Consider the following 17,816-nt stretch of genomic DNA (forward strand, 5'->3'; position numbering starts at 1 on the left):
CTCTGGTTCTTGGATTTCTTAAAAGATGTGTTTATTGTCTTGTTTTTTATTTATTTGTTTATTTTATTCTTAAGACATTTGGGAGTTATTTTCTGTCTTTAGAAACATTGCTCAAGCATGAATTTTAAAAAAGAGGAAACAGTCAGTCATTTTCTACCGCTTATTCCATAGTGGGTCGCGGGGGAGCTGGTGCCTATCTCCAGCAGTCTATGGGCGAGAGGCGGGGTACACCCTGGACAGGTCACCAGTCCATCGCAGGGCAACACACAAACAACCAAGCACACACTCATTCACACACCTAATTTAGAGTGACCAATTAATGCCTAGCAGGCATGTCTTTGGACTGTGAGAGGAAGCTGAAGTACCCTGTGAGAACCCACGCATGCACGGGGAGAACATGCAAACTACATGCAGAAAGACCCCTGGCCGGGAATCGAACTCAGGACCTTCTTGCTGCAAGGCAACAGGTAGACGTGAATTTGTCTCCAATTGGTGTTTTTGATTCTTGTCATTACACGAAAACACCAGCAGGTGGCGATAAAAGACATTGAGTCGGATATTTTTTTTTCCCGGAGCCGCAGCGCTTCCTTTTCCTGTCGGCCATTTGTCGTAAGCGGTGGGTAAATCCTCAGCTCGGGCATCTAAACGCTTTAAAACCTCGTTTTCAGTGTATCCCGTTTACCTTTTTGTGGAGGTTATTAAAATTAATGTTATTTTGAGGTCAAAGTTAATATTTTTGGGTCGCTTTTTGTTGTAATTGTGAATAAAATATGTTCGTGTGTGTGTGAGCAGCCACATGCGGCCGTGCTGTCCACATGCTAACTCTGTTAGCCGTTAGCTGCTGCGTTCAGAATCAGCTTTGTTGGGTTTTTTAAGCGCCATTCGCGTACAAACATTACATTTAAACATGTATAAAAGGAACACCAAGTATGTACAGCCATTTCATATGTAAGATGTATATATGTATAAAGAAAAAATACAACGGCAAGTCGTGGTGCAAATACGCTTATTTCACAGTAGAGAAGCAGCATGTATTTGTTGGATTTCTTGTACACATTCAGTTCTATGTTCTGCCTTATGTTTCCCATCTAGTTAACATCTTTCCACGAAAACATGCCGTTATAGACCCCCTGGTTCAGGTTTTGCTTTTTGTTTTCTCAAGATTTGTAGGCGACCTCCTGCACAACTTTCAAAATGCAGAACGACGCTGGAGAATTTGTGGACCTCTACGTCCCACGCAAATGGTGAGTTTTTAAAGTTCTACGTAACTGTAGCCCCTTGGTTTTCCACGGGTCGGATGTCAAAACGAAAGATTCATTTAAAACGGCACCTGAAGACATTTTTGATTGTTACAAAGAGCATGTCTGTTCGATTAAGGCAGCTTCAACATTTTAAAATCTGATATTCTGGTGTTTTTTTGCTTCCTCAATTTACAATAAAAGTGTCAAAGTTTAACCCAAAACAAGAGCATTCACCATGAAAACTGGCTTCATTTTCACGTTTTCTGAAAATAGTCTTTACATAAATGGCTTGCCTTTTTCAGTGGTTGAACTAAATATCGGAAAGAGAGATCATTCATACAGAAGGTTCTGTACAGGAGGAGGTTCTGTACAGATGATGGCGCAGAGCTGCAAAGGCTTGTAATATGGGAATGGAGAGAAAGCCACACTGATCTTCAGTGTATTAACCAGCTTCTTTTAAAAGGGAGACATCTGCCCATCTCATTTTCATTAGAAATCAAACGATAAACTAAATAAAACGATTATTTCTCTGAAATACAGAATGGATTAAATAAACTTGAGAGGTAAATAATAATTACCGAGTTAAACTAACCATCAGTGGGACTTTTTGTGATTCATGGATATATATTTGTACTTTTTATGATAAAGCGTAAAAAAAAATAAAAAGTAACTACAAATTAAACACATGTTCCCTCAAATTTACATATGTTCTTATCACATTTTGAGTTTGTAATTGTCTTTGAACTATGATCAGGGTATAGATCCAAGTATAGTAGAAGTGTGCAACCTTCTCTTCAATAACTGGAATAAAAAATTAGTTGTTTTTTTTTTTTAAACTGCAACATCACTGTTGATGTATTTTGGGATGTTTGGACCTGAATAAAAAGTTTGATTTCTTTGTCTTTAATTAACTTTGTCAGCCTTGTAAATTGATGTCTGGCCAGGTTAAAACTAGGTTCTTGTTGCAGCTCTGCAAGCAACAGAATCATTGGAGCCAAGGACCACGCCTCCATCCAGATGAACATTGCTGAGGTAAAGTAAAATATTTTTTAAGATATTAGAAGTGCTTATGCTCGTTTGGCCTGTTTATATCGTACCAGTCTGTGGACGGTGCCTCTAAATGACAGTTAATCTTGGTAGATGTTTCTACCAGGAGTCTCGAGCCGTTTGAAAATGACATAAATTTATTTTTCAGATTTTTAAAGCCAAAATATATCCAGACTGAATTTTGAACGTAAGACGTTTTAACATTTGATTCAGAAGAACAGATTTCTGGTTAGATTAAAAAGGACCACAAATGCTACTCATTTCATACATTTTCCTCTTCATCTCCATTTTTATGACAATCACAGAAGCGACAACCCCACGTACATCTAAACAGACACCAACTAAAATACCATGTTAACATTCTAAGGAAGAAACTCTGAGGCCATTAGTGTTCGATGTCAGGCTCAGATTTCTGGAAATGCTCTGGGCTGACTTAAAGCTCAGTTGAGATGGCTGTGTTGTGGTGCAGTAGACTGCAGGTTCTCTCTTGAAATGTGATTTCTCTTTTTGATGATAATGTAACGGGCTGAACGTCACCCGTGGGCCTTGAGCTAGAAATGTCTGATTTATGGGTTTTTATTAAGAATGGAAGCCATATTCTATGCTTTTAATAAGCTTACATCTGTTTCAAGTAGAAACAGATGTAAGCTTATTAAATGATACAACCTAAAAACAACAGTCTGCAACTTAAGCATTTTCTCTCATTTATTAATACTATACTATCAATTTAACGCTGCAGCCTGTTCTAAGGTGTAAGGAATGAAATCCAAGCACAGAACGACAGCGGCTCTTTGAGGAAGCCTATATAATATGAGCTAAAACAACATTTAATTTCCCTTTGGGATTTATAAAGTATTTATGAATTGAATATTTCACTGGCTAAGTTACTTCATGTTCTGCAACACAGCTGCTGATTCTGGCTGAGGGTTGGTTGTGCTTACAAAATAACTGATAAACCCCTGGTGTTAGATTTGAATTTCAAATGTTCCCAAAACGTTGACAGTTTTTTCTTGGGTCATGAGGTACCTTTCTGGGTGTCTAGAGGAACCGACTGTGTGGCTTGTTGGTCACCAGAAGTAACTGGAATCTGCCTCGCCTCAAGAAGCTAACTGGATCAGCTGAAAGTGTCTAGCTTGAAGGTTTACATCGTCGAGGGCTGGTGTCTTGCTCCAACACTCCTGAATATGTAAAATTAATGATCAGTTCTGCAGGATCTGACTAATGATGGGTTTTTTTTTTTTTTTTTATTAAGGTGGGTAAAACTTAGGAAACATCTAAAACACGTAAAAAACAACCAGATCTTGGGAACCGCACTTGCCTATCCCTGTCTATATAAAAAATGATTGAATTATTATTAGAAGGTTAATTTTAACCTTTCTTTCTTTTCATTTCCCTAAGAAAGAAGCACCAACTTGGAGGTGAGATGGTGCTTCTGCCGTGGCTCGTTGACGTTATCAGTGACGTCGATTATTTAATCCATCAATTTCAAACTCAGTTTCTGCTTTCTAATCCTTTCTGTGACAAAAGTTTGAAAACCTCCACAGCAAATGGCAAACAGCCTCTAATTAAATACTCCAAGGTTTTCCCCATCCTCACCTCCTGCTTGGTCAGTTTGACCTGAAATGGAGATCTTTGGGTTCTGTTGGCATCTATAGTCTAACTCAATTTTTATTTACATCTGCAAAGTTTTAGATAAAACATGCTGTTAGTCATGTTCAGCAAAATGCTGCTGCTCCCCTCTGGTGTTGATTTAGATGCTCTGCAACCTGAAGATGCAGGCAGTAAAAGCTGCAGGACGTCCACTGAACGTGTCGGTGTTTAACCAAGCTGAGAAGCAAGAAGCTCTGGTTGATGTAAATCTTCAGCCTGGCTGGAATCTCCCATGTTTGCTGTATAATTTGCATAAATGTGGTTTTAACATTAAACAATAAAATCACCAGGCTGGCGTTGAGGAAATAACCGGCGTTGCTGTTTAATCCCCGTTGTTCAGAATTAATCAGCGACCAGATTTTTTTCAACATGACAATAGACTGTTTACCATCCCATACTTTCATTTTCACCACAGTAGCAATATTTTGACTCAGTTGCTGTGAACAAGGTAGTTGATGGGGCACAATGTACCATGTGATGCTCTTCTGCTTATTAGAAATGGTTTGATGCAACTCATAAACTCTTAATGTGCTTCTGCTTTACAATGAATAGTGTCCATTTGTTCCAAAAGCTGCAGGAGAAATAACTGATGCAACAAACAGTCCAAAGTATTCAGATTGCAACCCGTCCTTGGTTTGCTGCTGGTTCTGGTTAGAAAGGCTCTCTGATCCGTCTGTTTCATGTTTTTTGTTTTTTTTGTTTTAGGTCGACAAAGTGACCGGTCGCTTCAACGGTCAGTCCAAGACCTACGCCATCTGTGGAGCCATTCGCAGAATGGTACGTTGAATTTGTTTGTGGTTGGTCCAACATGGAGACAACGTGCTTTAGAGAAATCTTCATGTTTCCTGGTTCACCTGAAAAAGAAGAGACCAGATTTAGATCCTCAAGGTGTTTGTGACGTTGAATGTTTTATGATTACATTCATGGAAAGGAAACATTAGTAAAATATATTTTTTTAATAATTTCATGCCACTGAAATGATCAGTTGTTGAGATGCATGGTCATAAACTTCATTAAAAAGGCATTTCCAGGTGACTCCTTTGGCTCTTTTGTGACGTAGAAGGGGAACCCCGGCATGTAAACTGACTGCTGCAATGGCAGCAACACAGACAGCAGCAGAGAATCTGATGTTTCTGTAGATATAGTCAGGAGAAGAAAGTCAGCTTTCATCAGATGAGCACAAGTTTATATTAATAAATACACATATTTATACATACACATGTATATATTAGCAGTTTTTAAACATTAGATCGATTAGATCAGTAACTGGGAACAATTAAATATTAAATGCACCAAATTCGGCAAAAAATATAGCTTTGCTGCACTCTGTCATCTCACCTATTTTAGAACAAAACATGAAAATATCTGGATGCATAAAACAAAAAATGTAGCAGTTTAACTGGATTAACCTCAACAGAATGGGTTGTTTTGCAAAATTGAACATTGAAAAATGCTCATTTTATGTCCCAATTATCTTTTATCGCATCTTGAATCCTATTATCATGTCAATTACTGCCCAGTTCCTTCAATATTAAGATGTTTTCTTTCGAGTTCTGCATTTGTGGGAAAAGCGTTTCACAGGTAACAATTATGACAGCCATCAAAACACTGAAGTGAATCCAGAGATGGACATTTTTGTATGAACAGTAGTTTATTAAAGATAAACTGCAGCCATGTGTAACTCAGTGTCTGGGAGGGACAAGCTCTGATGTAATACCGTATTTTCCGCACTATAAGGCGCACCGGATTATAAGGCGCATAGAATAGAAGCTACTGCAGTCAAACGTTTGACTGGGGTTGCGTTATGCATCCACTAGATGGAGCTAAAGAGAATGTCAACAAAACAGTCAAACTTTATTAATACACTACAAACCAGCGTTCTGATAACTCCATTCACTCTCATGGTAAGGTCTCCTCTACATAGAATTATATTGAATAGAGCCAACCGCACGTTAGGAATGCATTGGAGTCTATGAAGTTGAAGTTGAAATCAAACGTTAGTTAAAACGTGAAAGGGAACTTTTCCCTGATTCAGTAAACACGTAAAAGAAACAGTTTGATGCACTAAATCAAACGTTAGTACTGTTAACCTTTCCTGTTTCTGTCCCCTGACCGTAGTCTGATGACACAGGGGCCGAAGTTACTAGTTTCCTCGGGGTTAACTCCCTCACTCATACGTTGCTGAGTTGAACATGAAGAAACAGCATCAAAACACTGAGTTGTTGACGAGATTCACGGTTCTTTTTAATTACTTTGCAGCACGTAAAAACACAGGTCTTACAGACTCATACACCGCTGCTCCGGTCGCCGTCTCTACCCACCCCACACACACAATAATACCGACGTCACTCCTTCACTCTTGATTCTCAGCTACGGCAGCACACAGCGCCACCTCTGTCCGGAGGAGTAATGTCAACATCTTCCATACACACACACGAAACATACACCCCACACACTGAGCTTCTAATCACATATAGTTCAGGCAATTCCTGCAACAGTACATTCAAACGTTATACACACACACAAGTGGTGTTGGACTAGGAGTAAGCACAGTACAGGTGTTTACCGCTATTACTTCGGCGACGCCCCTGACTACGGTAGCCGTAATGCTGCAAGCGGTGCGGCTTTGTAGTTTACCAGTCGTACTGAAACATTTTGACAGAGCGCCGTGTACAACCAGTATGGATCAACCAATTAACCAATTGATCCATTTACAAGGCGCTCCGGATTACAAGGCGCACTGTCATTTTTTGAAAAAATTAAAGGTTTTTAAGTGCGCCTTATAGTGCGGAAAATACGGTAGCTGAACAGAGAGGCTTCTGGGTATCTGTCTGGCCTCCTGCAGACTCATATTCCCTCCAGATCCCTTAGATCTAGTGATCTCCTGCTTTTAGCTGGAGGCCCAGGCTGGGTCAGGGGTGATGGAGCGATTTTTAAAATAAACTGCTCCTACACATCAGACAGGCTATGTTGTCCTTCTGCGCTTTGCTGGTTTTTCTGTACAGCACTTTGGGCAACATTGCCGTTATCTATAAATGAATAGAAATGAACTTAAACATGCGTTGAGCACACTTGCTCTGCGGGTATGTCTGAGTATCGTATAGTTCATTGCATACCAAAAAATATTACCGTGGTAAAAAATGTCCATCTGCAATAATATGAACTTTAAAATTTGCAAATCCCAAAACTTTCCGGCAGGATTAAGATGAATTTTGTTTAGTTATTCTCATAAAATCTGCTTTTTCCCTTTACTTTAAACTACGACTGAACACCATCATTTTAAGCTCTGCAGTTGTACTTCATATGGACCTGACGTAGTGAAGTAGGCGGTCATTTTTAAAGCAGCATATCTCCGAGGGAGTGCTGCCAGTTTGTCTGTAGGGCGGGCTGATGTAGCGGTGGCCATTTATCGTATCGTTTATTGTGATTTAGCTTTAAACTTTAAACGCTGGCTGTGCTGGGATTATTTTTATTGTTTTCTCCACTGATTTGTGTCATGAGAGCATCAATAAATGTGAAAAAAAGTTTAAATGCAGCTACTGTGAGCAGTTAAGTGATGAAAATCATATTTCTTTATGTAACGCGTGTCCTGAAGAAGAGCGGCGTTTGTTTGTGAGGCTGTGGTTGCTGAAACAGTCACAGCGACACAGTTACTAAAGATGGCAGAGAAATAGTTTTTGTCAGTTTTATACCACAATATGTCAGGATAGCCTTTTAAGTCCATGTGGCCTCAGAAAGTAAATGATGATCTTCCCTTATTGTAACATCAGGGGCTTTCAGATGAGAAGGGACTCTTCCCAGTTCTGTCAGAACTTTAAAACTCCCAGTTGTCTTTGTCTGGTCTCACATGTGGTACTTTCCTAAAACGGTAGAGACCAGTAAATGTCTTGATGGGATGCAGGTGTTGATAGGTCAGATTATTATCATTATTGTTCACTTATCACCATCCACAAACTAAAGGTTCTTCTTTCAATAAAAAACTATTCGTTCACTTTACCGAAACGTTAAAGGAACAAAGCATCAGTTCTATAACTCTAGGCTTTACTGGGCCTGTCCTCAACAGCCAGAACTAAAACAGGATTTAGAAACAAAGCAGGATCCAAAAAAATCTCTTTATTTAAGGAACAATAAGTTGAATAGCAGCAATTTTACTGGGTTCCTTCTCTTTAAAGACGGCTTTACTGAAATGATTCGTTTCACTCAATTATCAGTTTGATGACCTGAAGGAGAACAATGCTGTGAAGCCGGGCTTTCTGGGAGTATCACTTCATGTTCTGTTGGGTTCATACATTAAAGTCGTTTCTTCTAAACAAATATCGCAACAAACAACATTTATAACTCAAGGAGCTGCAGAAACATTAATAAATGCCTTCGTCTCAAGCAGACTAGATTTTTGCAATGTACTGTTTGCTGGCGCGCCACAACGGTCCAAATGAGACTGAAATGAATCCATAATTCTACTGCTAGGTCGTTCACCAGAACCAGGAACCGAGCGCCGGTTAGTCTGATTTTAGCTGCTTTTAACTGGCCGCTTAAAGGTCCCCGTCCTGGCATTTCAATCCATTGATGGTTAAAGGCATCGGTGGCCCAAGTGTGGCCCGGGGGCCATTTGTGGCTCTGGGAATGATTTTTTCAGCTCCAACTGCTTTTCAGGAATGGGACGTATTCCTGTTGATGCAGAGGAACTTTTGTCATTTCTGTGGAGCGCGATTATGACCAACACATTTAAAAAAAAAAAACACACACACACATTAGCTAACATCCAGTATTTCTTTTATTAGCCATGTTTGTGATTTCATTTAATTTCATAGTAAGCAGCACCACAAATATCCACACCTTCATTCATTAAAGTTTGCAAAATGCAGCAAGAAAGACTGACCCATATCCTGTTGTTGCAAGCGTGTATGAATAATTTTGGGGCTTTTCCGTAATAAGTAAAACTTTATTTATACAGCTTATGAAATAAAGTTCTTCACAAGATCCAACAGTAGATAAAATAGTTCTCATTAACCCACAGAGAGGAAAAGACCTGCAGCAATAAACTCACACAACAGTCCTGGTAAACTGGTGACGTGAATAAAATGTGATCTGTTCAGACTCCTGACACTGAAAACCTGAGCAGAACTGAAACCTGTTCTGTTTGTTTCTGCAGGGAGAATCTGACGACTCCATCCTGAGGCTGGCCAAGACTGATGGCGTTGTTGCGAAGTAGGATTCGATTATCACGTTTATGCTGTTATCCTGTAAACTACAGACACACAGTGGGTTTTAATTTAGATCCAATGGTTCTAGCTTGAGAAAAGAACCCGACATAAAATCTTACATGAACAAGCAGAACTATAAGCCTGCTCCGTCGTCGGGAGTTTAATTTGTCAGCGGAAAACAAGGTTTATGTGTTCAAGTGATTATTAATATTCCGTAACAAGGTTTTAAATTTAAACTGGGCTTTCGGCTGTTTAGCTGAAGATTAAAAGCATAACCTGATAGAAACATGTTGGTAGATGTGTTTGATGCATGACGTTTATCTGTTCAGGACATTATTTTACACTCTAACCTTTTGTTTTTTCATCTTGCAGGAACTTCTGAGTCACATTGGAACATTTGTTAAATAAAATGGAAGAAAAAAGCTACATTTTGTCTGTTTCATTAATGAATTGTTTAAAGAGAAAAAAGCTTCTTTAGTTATTTCCCGACCGTTTCACCCGAGCTGCAAGGTATCATTGTGCAGAATTGATTTCTAACCATTCCTGGCCAGTGAGAAGTGGGAATTATGTGCTAATTCCAGTTTATAATGGAACGTGACGCTTATAAAAAAAAAGTTTTCGCACATTTTTCTGATTTCTACATTTCTAAAACTGTAGTAAATTATCTGCGTGTAAAAGATGTGTGCTAGTTTCTCTGGATGATGGGATGGATCTCTGCTGCTTGGAAATTTCGAACATTTAAATAGTTTTATGTTCTGGTATTTAGGTAAACAAGATTCATCTAGTTTGTGGAATGTTAGTTGATGCTTTTTGGTGCCTTCTGGGGGTTTTCTTAAGAAACACCCTGTTGTCTGTTGTTTATGGTTTATTGTTTTTATGGTTTTAACCCATCTGTGAAAGAGGACACAACTGTTGGGAATCTGAATAGAAAAATATACACGTGCTAGCTGTATGAGCTTCTTTAAATATTAACATAGTAATTAGTCTACAGTATAGAAGACTAAACAAGAATCTAACCTTTTTCCCCTGCTTCTGACTTCACCTGCCAGGGGCCACGTTCAGGCTGACAGGCAGTTTAACTACAGGTTACACTGTGTTTATTAAGCCAACAGGGGGCAGCATTTGATAAATCTAAGTCACCTCTGGCAGAAAAGCCATACTCCACGTTGGTTCATCTGTGATGGTTTCCCAACAGTAAATGAAAAGTTACTTTAATAAATATAAACCAGCTATGTTCAGAGTGTGGCCCGGGGGCCATTTGTGGCCCTCTGACCATGACTAGAACAAACACAGGCGGTTGATGCAGATGGACGCTTCTGTCTTAGGGGAACATCCTCGGATATTGGGTGCATCACAAATTATTTTAATATTTTGTAGTAAATAGAACCACAACCAACCCTGATTGAATAATTGTCTTAGATGAAAGAGCATCTCCCATTGTTGCTGAGCTTGGACATATTCTTCTTGTTACATCATCTTATGCTTCAGTTCATACAGGATCTAGATCTACATGAACACAGTAAAACTTGTGCATCTAGTTTTTATGGTTCTATTACATCTTATTCATTCTTTTCAGTCTCTTTGTAGATTTTGTGGTTAAAGCCTCGCCTTGACAGAAATATCTCCAGTAGATTCATTGTAAACTTTAGGATTCATACTAAAAAAAAGTCTGAAAAAGTTCAGTTTTAACATTAAAATAGTTTGGCAATCCTGATGCTAATGAAATTGAAAAATTGAACTAATGACAAAAATTAGGGTTGTGGTTTATCTGATTTGCATATTTGAAAGCTGAAGGCTTATGGTAAATAGTTTAGATGCGAATAAGAGGACAAGCGGGGGAATACTGTGGTCATTTAGGAGCAGTGTTAAGGTCTGTTCATTGTGAGAAATATTTAAGGCCATCATTAACTGTATCAGCTGCTACTTTACAGCTTTCCTCGCACACATCCCTCCTTTCCTCCAGGTAAACAGATGAGACGTCCGTCATCACCTCTCCAGTGTCCTCTGATTTGTCCAGCAGGCCGGTCTGTTTCACCTACAGGTCCTTCTCAAAATATTAGCATATTGTGATAAAGTTCATTATTTTCCATAATGTCAAGATGAAAATTTAACATTCATATATTTTAGATTCATTGCACACTAACTGAAATATTTCAGGTCTTTTATTGTCTTAATACGGATGATTTTGGCATACAGCTCATGAAAACCCAAAATTCCTATCTCACAAAATTAGCATATCATTAAAAGGGTCTCTAAACGAGCTATGAACCTAATCATCTGAATCAACGAGTTAACTCTAAACACCTGCAAAAGATTCCTGAGGCCTTTAAAACTCCCAGCCTGGTTCATCACTCAAAACCCCAATCATGGGTAAGACTGCCAACCTGACTGCTGTCCAGAAGGCCACTATTGACACCCTCAAGCAAGAGGGTAAGACACAGAAATAAATTTCTGAACGAATAGGCTGTTCCCAGAGTGCTGTATCAAGGCACCTCAGTGGGAAGTCTGTGGGAAGGAAAAAGTGTGGCAGAAAACGTTGCACAACGAGAAGAGGTGACCGGACCCTGAGGAAGATTTTGGAGAAGGGCCGATTCCAGACCTTGGGGGACCTGCGGAAGCAGTGGACTGAGTCTGGAGTAGAAACATCCAGAGCCACCGTGCACAGGCGTGTGCAGGAAATGGGCTACAGGTGCCGCATTCCCCAGACCTGGGCTACAGAGAAGCAGCACTGGACTGTTGCTCAGTGGTCCAAAGTACTTTTTTCGGATGAAAGCAAATTCTGCATGTCATTCTGAAATCAAGGTGCCAGAGTCTGGAGGAAGACTGGGGAGAAGGAAATGCCAGAAGTCCAGTGTCAAGTACCCACAGTCAGTGATGGTCTGGGGTGCCGTGTCAGCTGCTGGTGTTGGTCCACTGTGTTTTATCAAGGGCAGGGTCAATGCAGCTAGCTATCAGGAGATTTTGGAGCACTTCATGCTTCCATCTGCTGAAAAGCTTTATGAAGATGAAGATTTCATTTTTCAGCACGACCTGGCACCTGCTCACAATGCCAAAACCACTGGTAAATGGTTTACTGACCATGGTATCACTGTGCTCAATTGGCCTGCCAACTCTCCTGACCTGAACCCCATAGAGAATCTGTGGGATATTGTGAAGAGAACGTTGAGAGACTCAAGACCCAACACTCTGGATGAGCTAAAGGCCGCTATCGAAGCATCCTGGGCCTCCATAAGACCTCAGCAGTGCCACAGGCTGATTGCCTCCATGCCACGCCGCATTGAAGCAGTCATTTCTGCCAAAGGATTCCCGACCAAGTATTGAGTGCATAACTGTACATGATTATTTGAAGGTTGACGTTTTTTGTATTAAAAACACTTTTCTTTTATTGGTCGGATGAAATATGCTAATTTTGTGAGATAGGAATTTTGGGTTTTCATGAGCTGTATGCCAAAATCATCCGTATTAAGACAATAAAATACCTGAAATATTTCAGTTAGTGTGCAATGAATCTAAATTATATGAATGTTAAATTTTCATCATGACATTATAGAAAATAATGAACTTTATCACAATATGCTAATATTTTGAGAAGGACCTGTATATACCCACATTATAACAATAAATCAACAAATATGAACCAGGATCTTGTGAAAATCAGGCAAAATGTAACACTTTCAACCCTGCTGCTATTTTGGATTATGATGCATGTTAATATGTGACGGTATCTTTCCATCTGTTATGGTGGACTGATCAAAGTATAATTTTATTTATAGGAAATTTCCAAACTATTTTTAAAACCTTTAAAAATCTGTAAAATAATTTCATCAAATCTACGGTAACTGCTGGGTCTAAACTGAATAGAAATAAAATGCTAACACTGTTTCTGTGCCTGTGGGAAGGGATGAGCAGCAAGTCACAGCTCGCTACACAATGATCTTAACATGAAGGGATGGAAGACCCTTATAGGACCCCCCAACGTGGCCCCCTGCATACCTTCGATGGCCCCCTCCTTCCCAAATACAGAACACACAAAGAAGGCTTTGTTTCAGCATTGGCTTTAGGGAATACAGTATGGTTGTAGAGAAGTGGATCCATTAAGAAATGTTACTGTTGCAGCTCTAAGGGAGCAGTTTTTGCTCGTAGTGGTGAACGTTGAGCAGTTCTCTGCTGCTGCACAAGTAAGGTTAAATTCCGGCTGTGCATCCTGATGTTTGAGGTGGATTCACCTGAGCACAGCTACATTTACTAGACTTTCATTCTGTAGCGTTTCAGTTCAATACTGATCCAATTCATGTTTAATTAAATAAATCTGGTTCAGTATAGTCAAATTAATTAATCTTGAGCAAGTATGTGATGTCTGTGGAGAGAAACCATCTCACTTTTAACAGGCAGAAATATCCTAAAGAATCAGAACCAGGCTCATAATGAACATAGTTATTCCGCTACAACCAAGGACAGATGGGGTAAACACAGGGCTAGCAGTACTTTCTATAAAAAAAACAAAAACTCTTGGGAAACAGAGAAGCTGTATACAGTTGACCGCACCAATAGCTTTGTCAGTTGCTTTAAACGACACAATCCCTGTTCTAGAAATACTTTCTATGAGAGAGAAAAACAGGAAACACTTAAGTTAATTACAGCAATTGCTCCATCTAGGACAGAGATGTAGCTAAACATAAGAATACTTTCTATGGGGAAGAAAAACTACAAAGTTCAGGACAGCAATAGCGCTGTCTAGAAGGGTAAACAGAGAACTGAGTCAGGAGTACTTTCTAACAGGAAAGGACACAAAATGTATGGCTGCAATATCTTTGCCAATGACTTCAGCCAGGAAAGACACACAGAATCACTGAGCCGGGGGTACCTTCTATGGAAATACTGTAAAGCTGAGAACACAAGGTAAGTAACACAAGCTGCAGTAATTGCATAAATGTTGAGTAGGAAGATAACATAGCTGAGTAAGGTTAAGAATTTAGTTTACAAAGGTTTTTAAATAGTTCATAATGGACTACACTAGATTAAAAGGGCCACATATGATGATGCCTTTTTCCAACAACGCTAGCCTTCGCTCTGCATTTTAAAATGATTTCTTAAGCTGTCTATTTTCATGCTCATACACCACACTTTCTATGAGGGTCCTTTAACTGAACCTTTAATCTGGTAGTCCTGAAATAATTACGTTGTTGCTACAAGTATGTCTAATGTTAGTGCTCAGTGTTCACTAGTGACATAGTGATAATTCCTTCACACTGTGCTGCCTGGTTCTTCCCCCTCACTTGTTGGGGCTTTTTCTCTCTCTCCCTTTCTATATCGTTCCATCTCTATGTAATCCTTTATCTGTCTTCAGGAGCTGTCTTGCTTGGCTTAAAGTCCTTTCAGATACCAGCAGACTTCAAAGTAGGGAAGATGCACCAAGGCAAAGAGGGTGAAAGAGGAAGGGAGGTGTATGAAGGGTGGAAACACTTGAGAAGGGTGGAGGCTGCATTTTTAATCCAACATTAAGCCTTTTTGATACCAGTGGAGACACTGTGCTCGTGGTAACTTTCTAGCTTACCCTTCCATCCCGTTTAAAAACTGGAAACATAATGATGAAGGCAAAAATCACCGCTGTCCCCTTTGGGTCACTGTTTCAATAAGAGTGTAAAGTAACTAAATGTATTTTCAAGGGAACAGTTTGTGGGTTCAATCTAGTCTGGTAACAAACATTTGGTTGAAATCTGAAGCTTGGTGTACTCGCAGCACCTTGACCTTTGATTACAATACAGCCTACTTTGTTTATAAAATTAGCAAAAAATAATCTGTCATAAATTTGACCACAGACATTTTCTCTGGAAAATGTTGAAATTACCAATTACCGCAGCAACATGTTCATACATGTTCTGGATGCAAGTTTCTATGTACTTAACAGACATGCGGTTCATGTTTCTGTCCTCATCGTGTCTGCAGAAAAAATAACTTTCTACGAGTATAAGATGTTGGATAGACTTCCTTCTAGGACCAAAAAAGCAGCAGTCATATGATAGGGTTTGAGTTAGTGATGGCAGTGATGAGACTAAACAGAGGGCCCACCATGGGTGTTTCTTTGATGCGTTCTGACAGAGGAAACAAAGAGAAGGGCATGTGTGTACCTGCCTCAGACACACGCACAAACCTTTGCTCACTGTCAGCCCAAACATCCCCTCTCCAGGCTCCCAGTGCTTCAAACACATTGTGTGTCATTTATCTAGGTGTGTGTGTGTGTGCCACAGTCATATCTGATCCTGGATTGGAGGTGGAATACCTGAGGAATGCTGTGACCAGATAATCATATTTACTCAATACTACTATCATCCACATATCGTGGAGTTATGGGTGTGAAACATGAACTTTGTGCACGTGTGGAGAGCATAGACTGATAACAGCACTAGGCAGTGTTTTAACTTGCAGGATCGTCTGGTTTTTCACTTATGAGAGAAAAACCGGAACAACGCACAGAGTTACAGGGTTTCTACTAAGTTGCGACATGCAAAAAATTACTTGGAATGTCACTTTTTTTCTAGTTGGAAGTCAGAGAACCATCCATCCATCCTTTCATCCATCATCTACACCCACTTATCCTTGCTTGGTTATAGGGGAGGGGCTGGTGCCTATCTCCAGCAGTCATTGGGTGAGGGGCAGGGGGACATCATGCAATGGTCTGGCCAACAGTTGCATGGGACCTTATTCAGAATTTGATTAGGGGGCCCCTTTTCCTGTTAGAACATCAGCCCCAACAGCATTTGAATTCAGATCTGGTGGAATCAGGAAGAAGGGACCAAGTTTAACTGGATGAGCTTAAAGGTTATCACAGATAATTTAGTTATTATTTGGTGAGAAACTGAGCTCAAACACAAAGAAAAAAATTAACTAGTTGCAGATTATTACTTTGGCAGCATAACTATCAAATTATAAAGAGGTGGAATATCTGAGGAATATCTATTTGCACTTTTACAAACTAAAATGTTTAACAAGCATTTATGGGATGCCCCTAAAGAATTTGGGGCCCTAAGCGGCAGCTTAGTTTGCTCATATCTGGGGCCGGCTCTGACCGTGGACTGGTCAACAGTCCATTTGTCTGTAAAAAAAACAGACAAATGGGACTAAGAACCATGCATGCAGTCCAAAAATCAGTGTAATTTCATTGTTTTGCTCAGTGACCAGGCTTGCTGCTTTTAGCCATTTAAGGTAACATTTCTCTACATGTTCTGCATTCAAACGGTAAATCCTTACAAATAGATGTTGTCCAGTACTGTGTGACTCAAACTATCACAGGTGCAGAAAAACTAATTAAAATATTCAAATTGCAAACCTCCCAGTTATAATTAGAATTACTCATGATTCTGTATTCCCACGCCAGCTTAATGGCACAGAAGGCTTGTTTGTCTCCTAATGGTCAGGTAACAGCCACAATCTCAGGTAAAAATCCATATCCTGTTTTGTTGGTTAAAGTGAACTTTGGCAGCTTTGAAAGAAAGAGTTAATCATTTCAGTGTTTTATACCATTTCTATAATCTAAATGCTCACCTTCATACTTCCTCTGTGGCTCAGTAGGAAGCATGATGTCCACCAATCAGAGAGCTGGTTGTATCATTAATCCTGAATGAGTGTAATGTTCCTTGATTGGTCAGAAGACGAGTACAGCAGCTTAAAATTAGCCTTTGATTCTTCATTTCCTCCACTCTACTCCTCTCCTCTCCCCCGTTCCTGTTTGTTTTCCTTCTTGTACAAGTCTGAACCTCCTAATTTAATTGTGTATGGGAGTGTATCAGCAGGGGGTGAGGGGATTTAATTGATGGAGCAATTCACAGTTGCCACAGCAACAAGTGTCTGGTCCCTCACTTTTCCTATGAAACCAGAAGTAGATAAGTTATAGAGTTTATAGAGAGAGGCGAATAATTAAAGGGCTTTATTTAGTTTAGGGTTTACTAAGAAGTATCCTGTTTGTGTCAAACTGCTATTTTAAACTTTTGGGTGATTCTGTGGTTACTTGTCCAGTTATTTAAATCTTTCTTGTTTTAACCTTCTGTTTGTGTTTTGTCACTTCAATGCTCTGCTATTAACAGAACACTTTGAGATTTTTTTTATATTTTTTCAGCACTAATGGCCTTTATTTTTTGACAGTAGGCAGACAGGAAAGAGGGGGTCTGGGACTCGAACCCGGGACGGCTGCTTCGAGGACTGTAGCCTCTGTATATAGTTGCGCGCTTAACCCCTACACCATCAGCACCGTGCCTAGTGCTTTGAGATTTTATCTGTGAAAAATAAATGAAGTTAACTTTTTACTAATGTTTAGTTGAATGTTCTTTAAAAGGGTGGGGGACTTTGACCGCCTGAATTTTGTAGCCATTAAAAAGCTTCTGGCATCATTCTGGGAGGATATATGACCACTCTTTAACAGAATTGGTAGAAATTATTTCCCATCCCACGAATTAGTGCGTTTTCTGGCACAGACCTAGCTTTTGATCATAGTCCAGTTTTCAAATAGTTAAACATGAACACCTACTGCAGGCAACAGTGAGATGAGATTATTAGTTCAGTCAGAAGTTAAAATCTTTTCTGTCCTAACTTCATACCTTTAGATTGGAGTTTTTGTTTATCTATATTACCTGCTCTAGTACATAAATAGCATTAGTAAATCCTTGCAGCTTTGTTGCAT

General features: G+C 39.6%; 1 protein-coding gene across 3 annotated transcripts; it reads left to right on the forward strand.

Annotated features, from left to right (window-relative positions):
* Window positions 1-539: 539 nt before the first annotated feature.
* rps21 (ribosomal protein S21) lies at window positions 540-9,568 on the forward strand. 3 transcript variants are annotated; one of them, XM_047378760.1, is made up of 6 exons: window positions 541-616; window positions 1,163-1,244; window positions 2,210-2,273; window positions 4,644-4,715; window positions 9,091-9,146; window positions 9,515-9,568. In XM_047378760.1, exons 2-6 carry the CDS (start codon window positions 1,195-1,197, stop codon window positions 9,522-9,524), a joined length of 252 nt encoding a protein of 83 aa, XP_047234716.1. In that variant the 5' UTR covers window positions 541-616; window positions 1,163-1,194; the 3' UTR covers window positions 9,525-9,568. The 3 variants fall into 3 exon arrangements, with proteins under 3 accessions (XP_047234736.1, XP_047234716.1, XP_047234725.1); XM_047378769.1 differs by having other exon boundaries at window positions 595-694; XM_047378780.1 differs by lacking the exon at window positions 9,515-9,568 and having other exon boundaries at window positions 540-616; window positions 9,091-9,150.
* The last annotated feature ends 8,248 nt before the right edge of the window (window positions 9,569-17,816 follow it).

This window comes from Girardinichthys multiradiatus, chromosome 1 (assembly GCF_021462225.1).
Source record: "Girardinichthys multiradiatus isolate DD_20200921_A chromosome 1, DD_fGirMul_XY1, whole genome shotgun sequence".
NCBI classification, from domain to species: Eukaryota; Metazoa; Chordata; class Actinopteri; order Cyprinodontiformes; family Goodeidae; genus Girardinichthys; species Girardinichthys multiradiatus.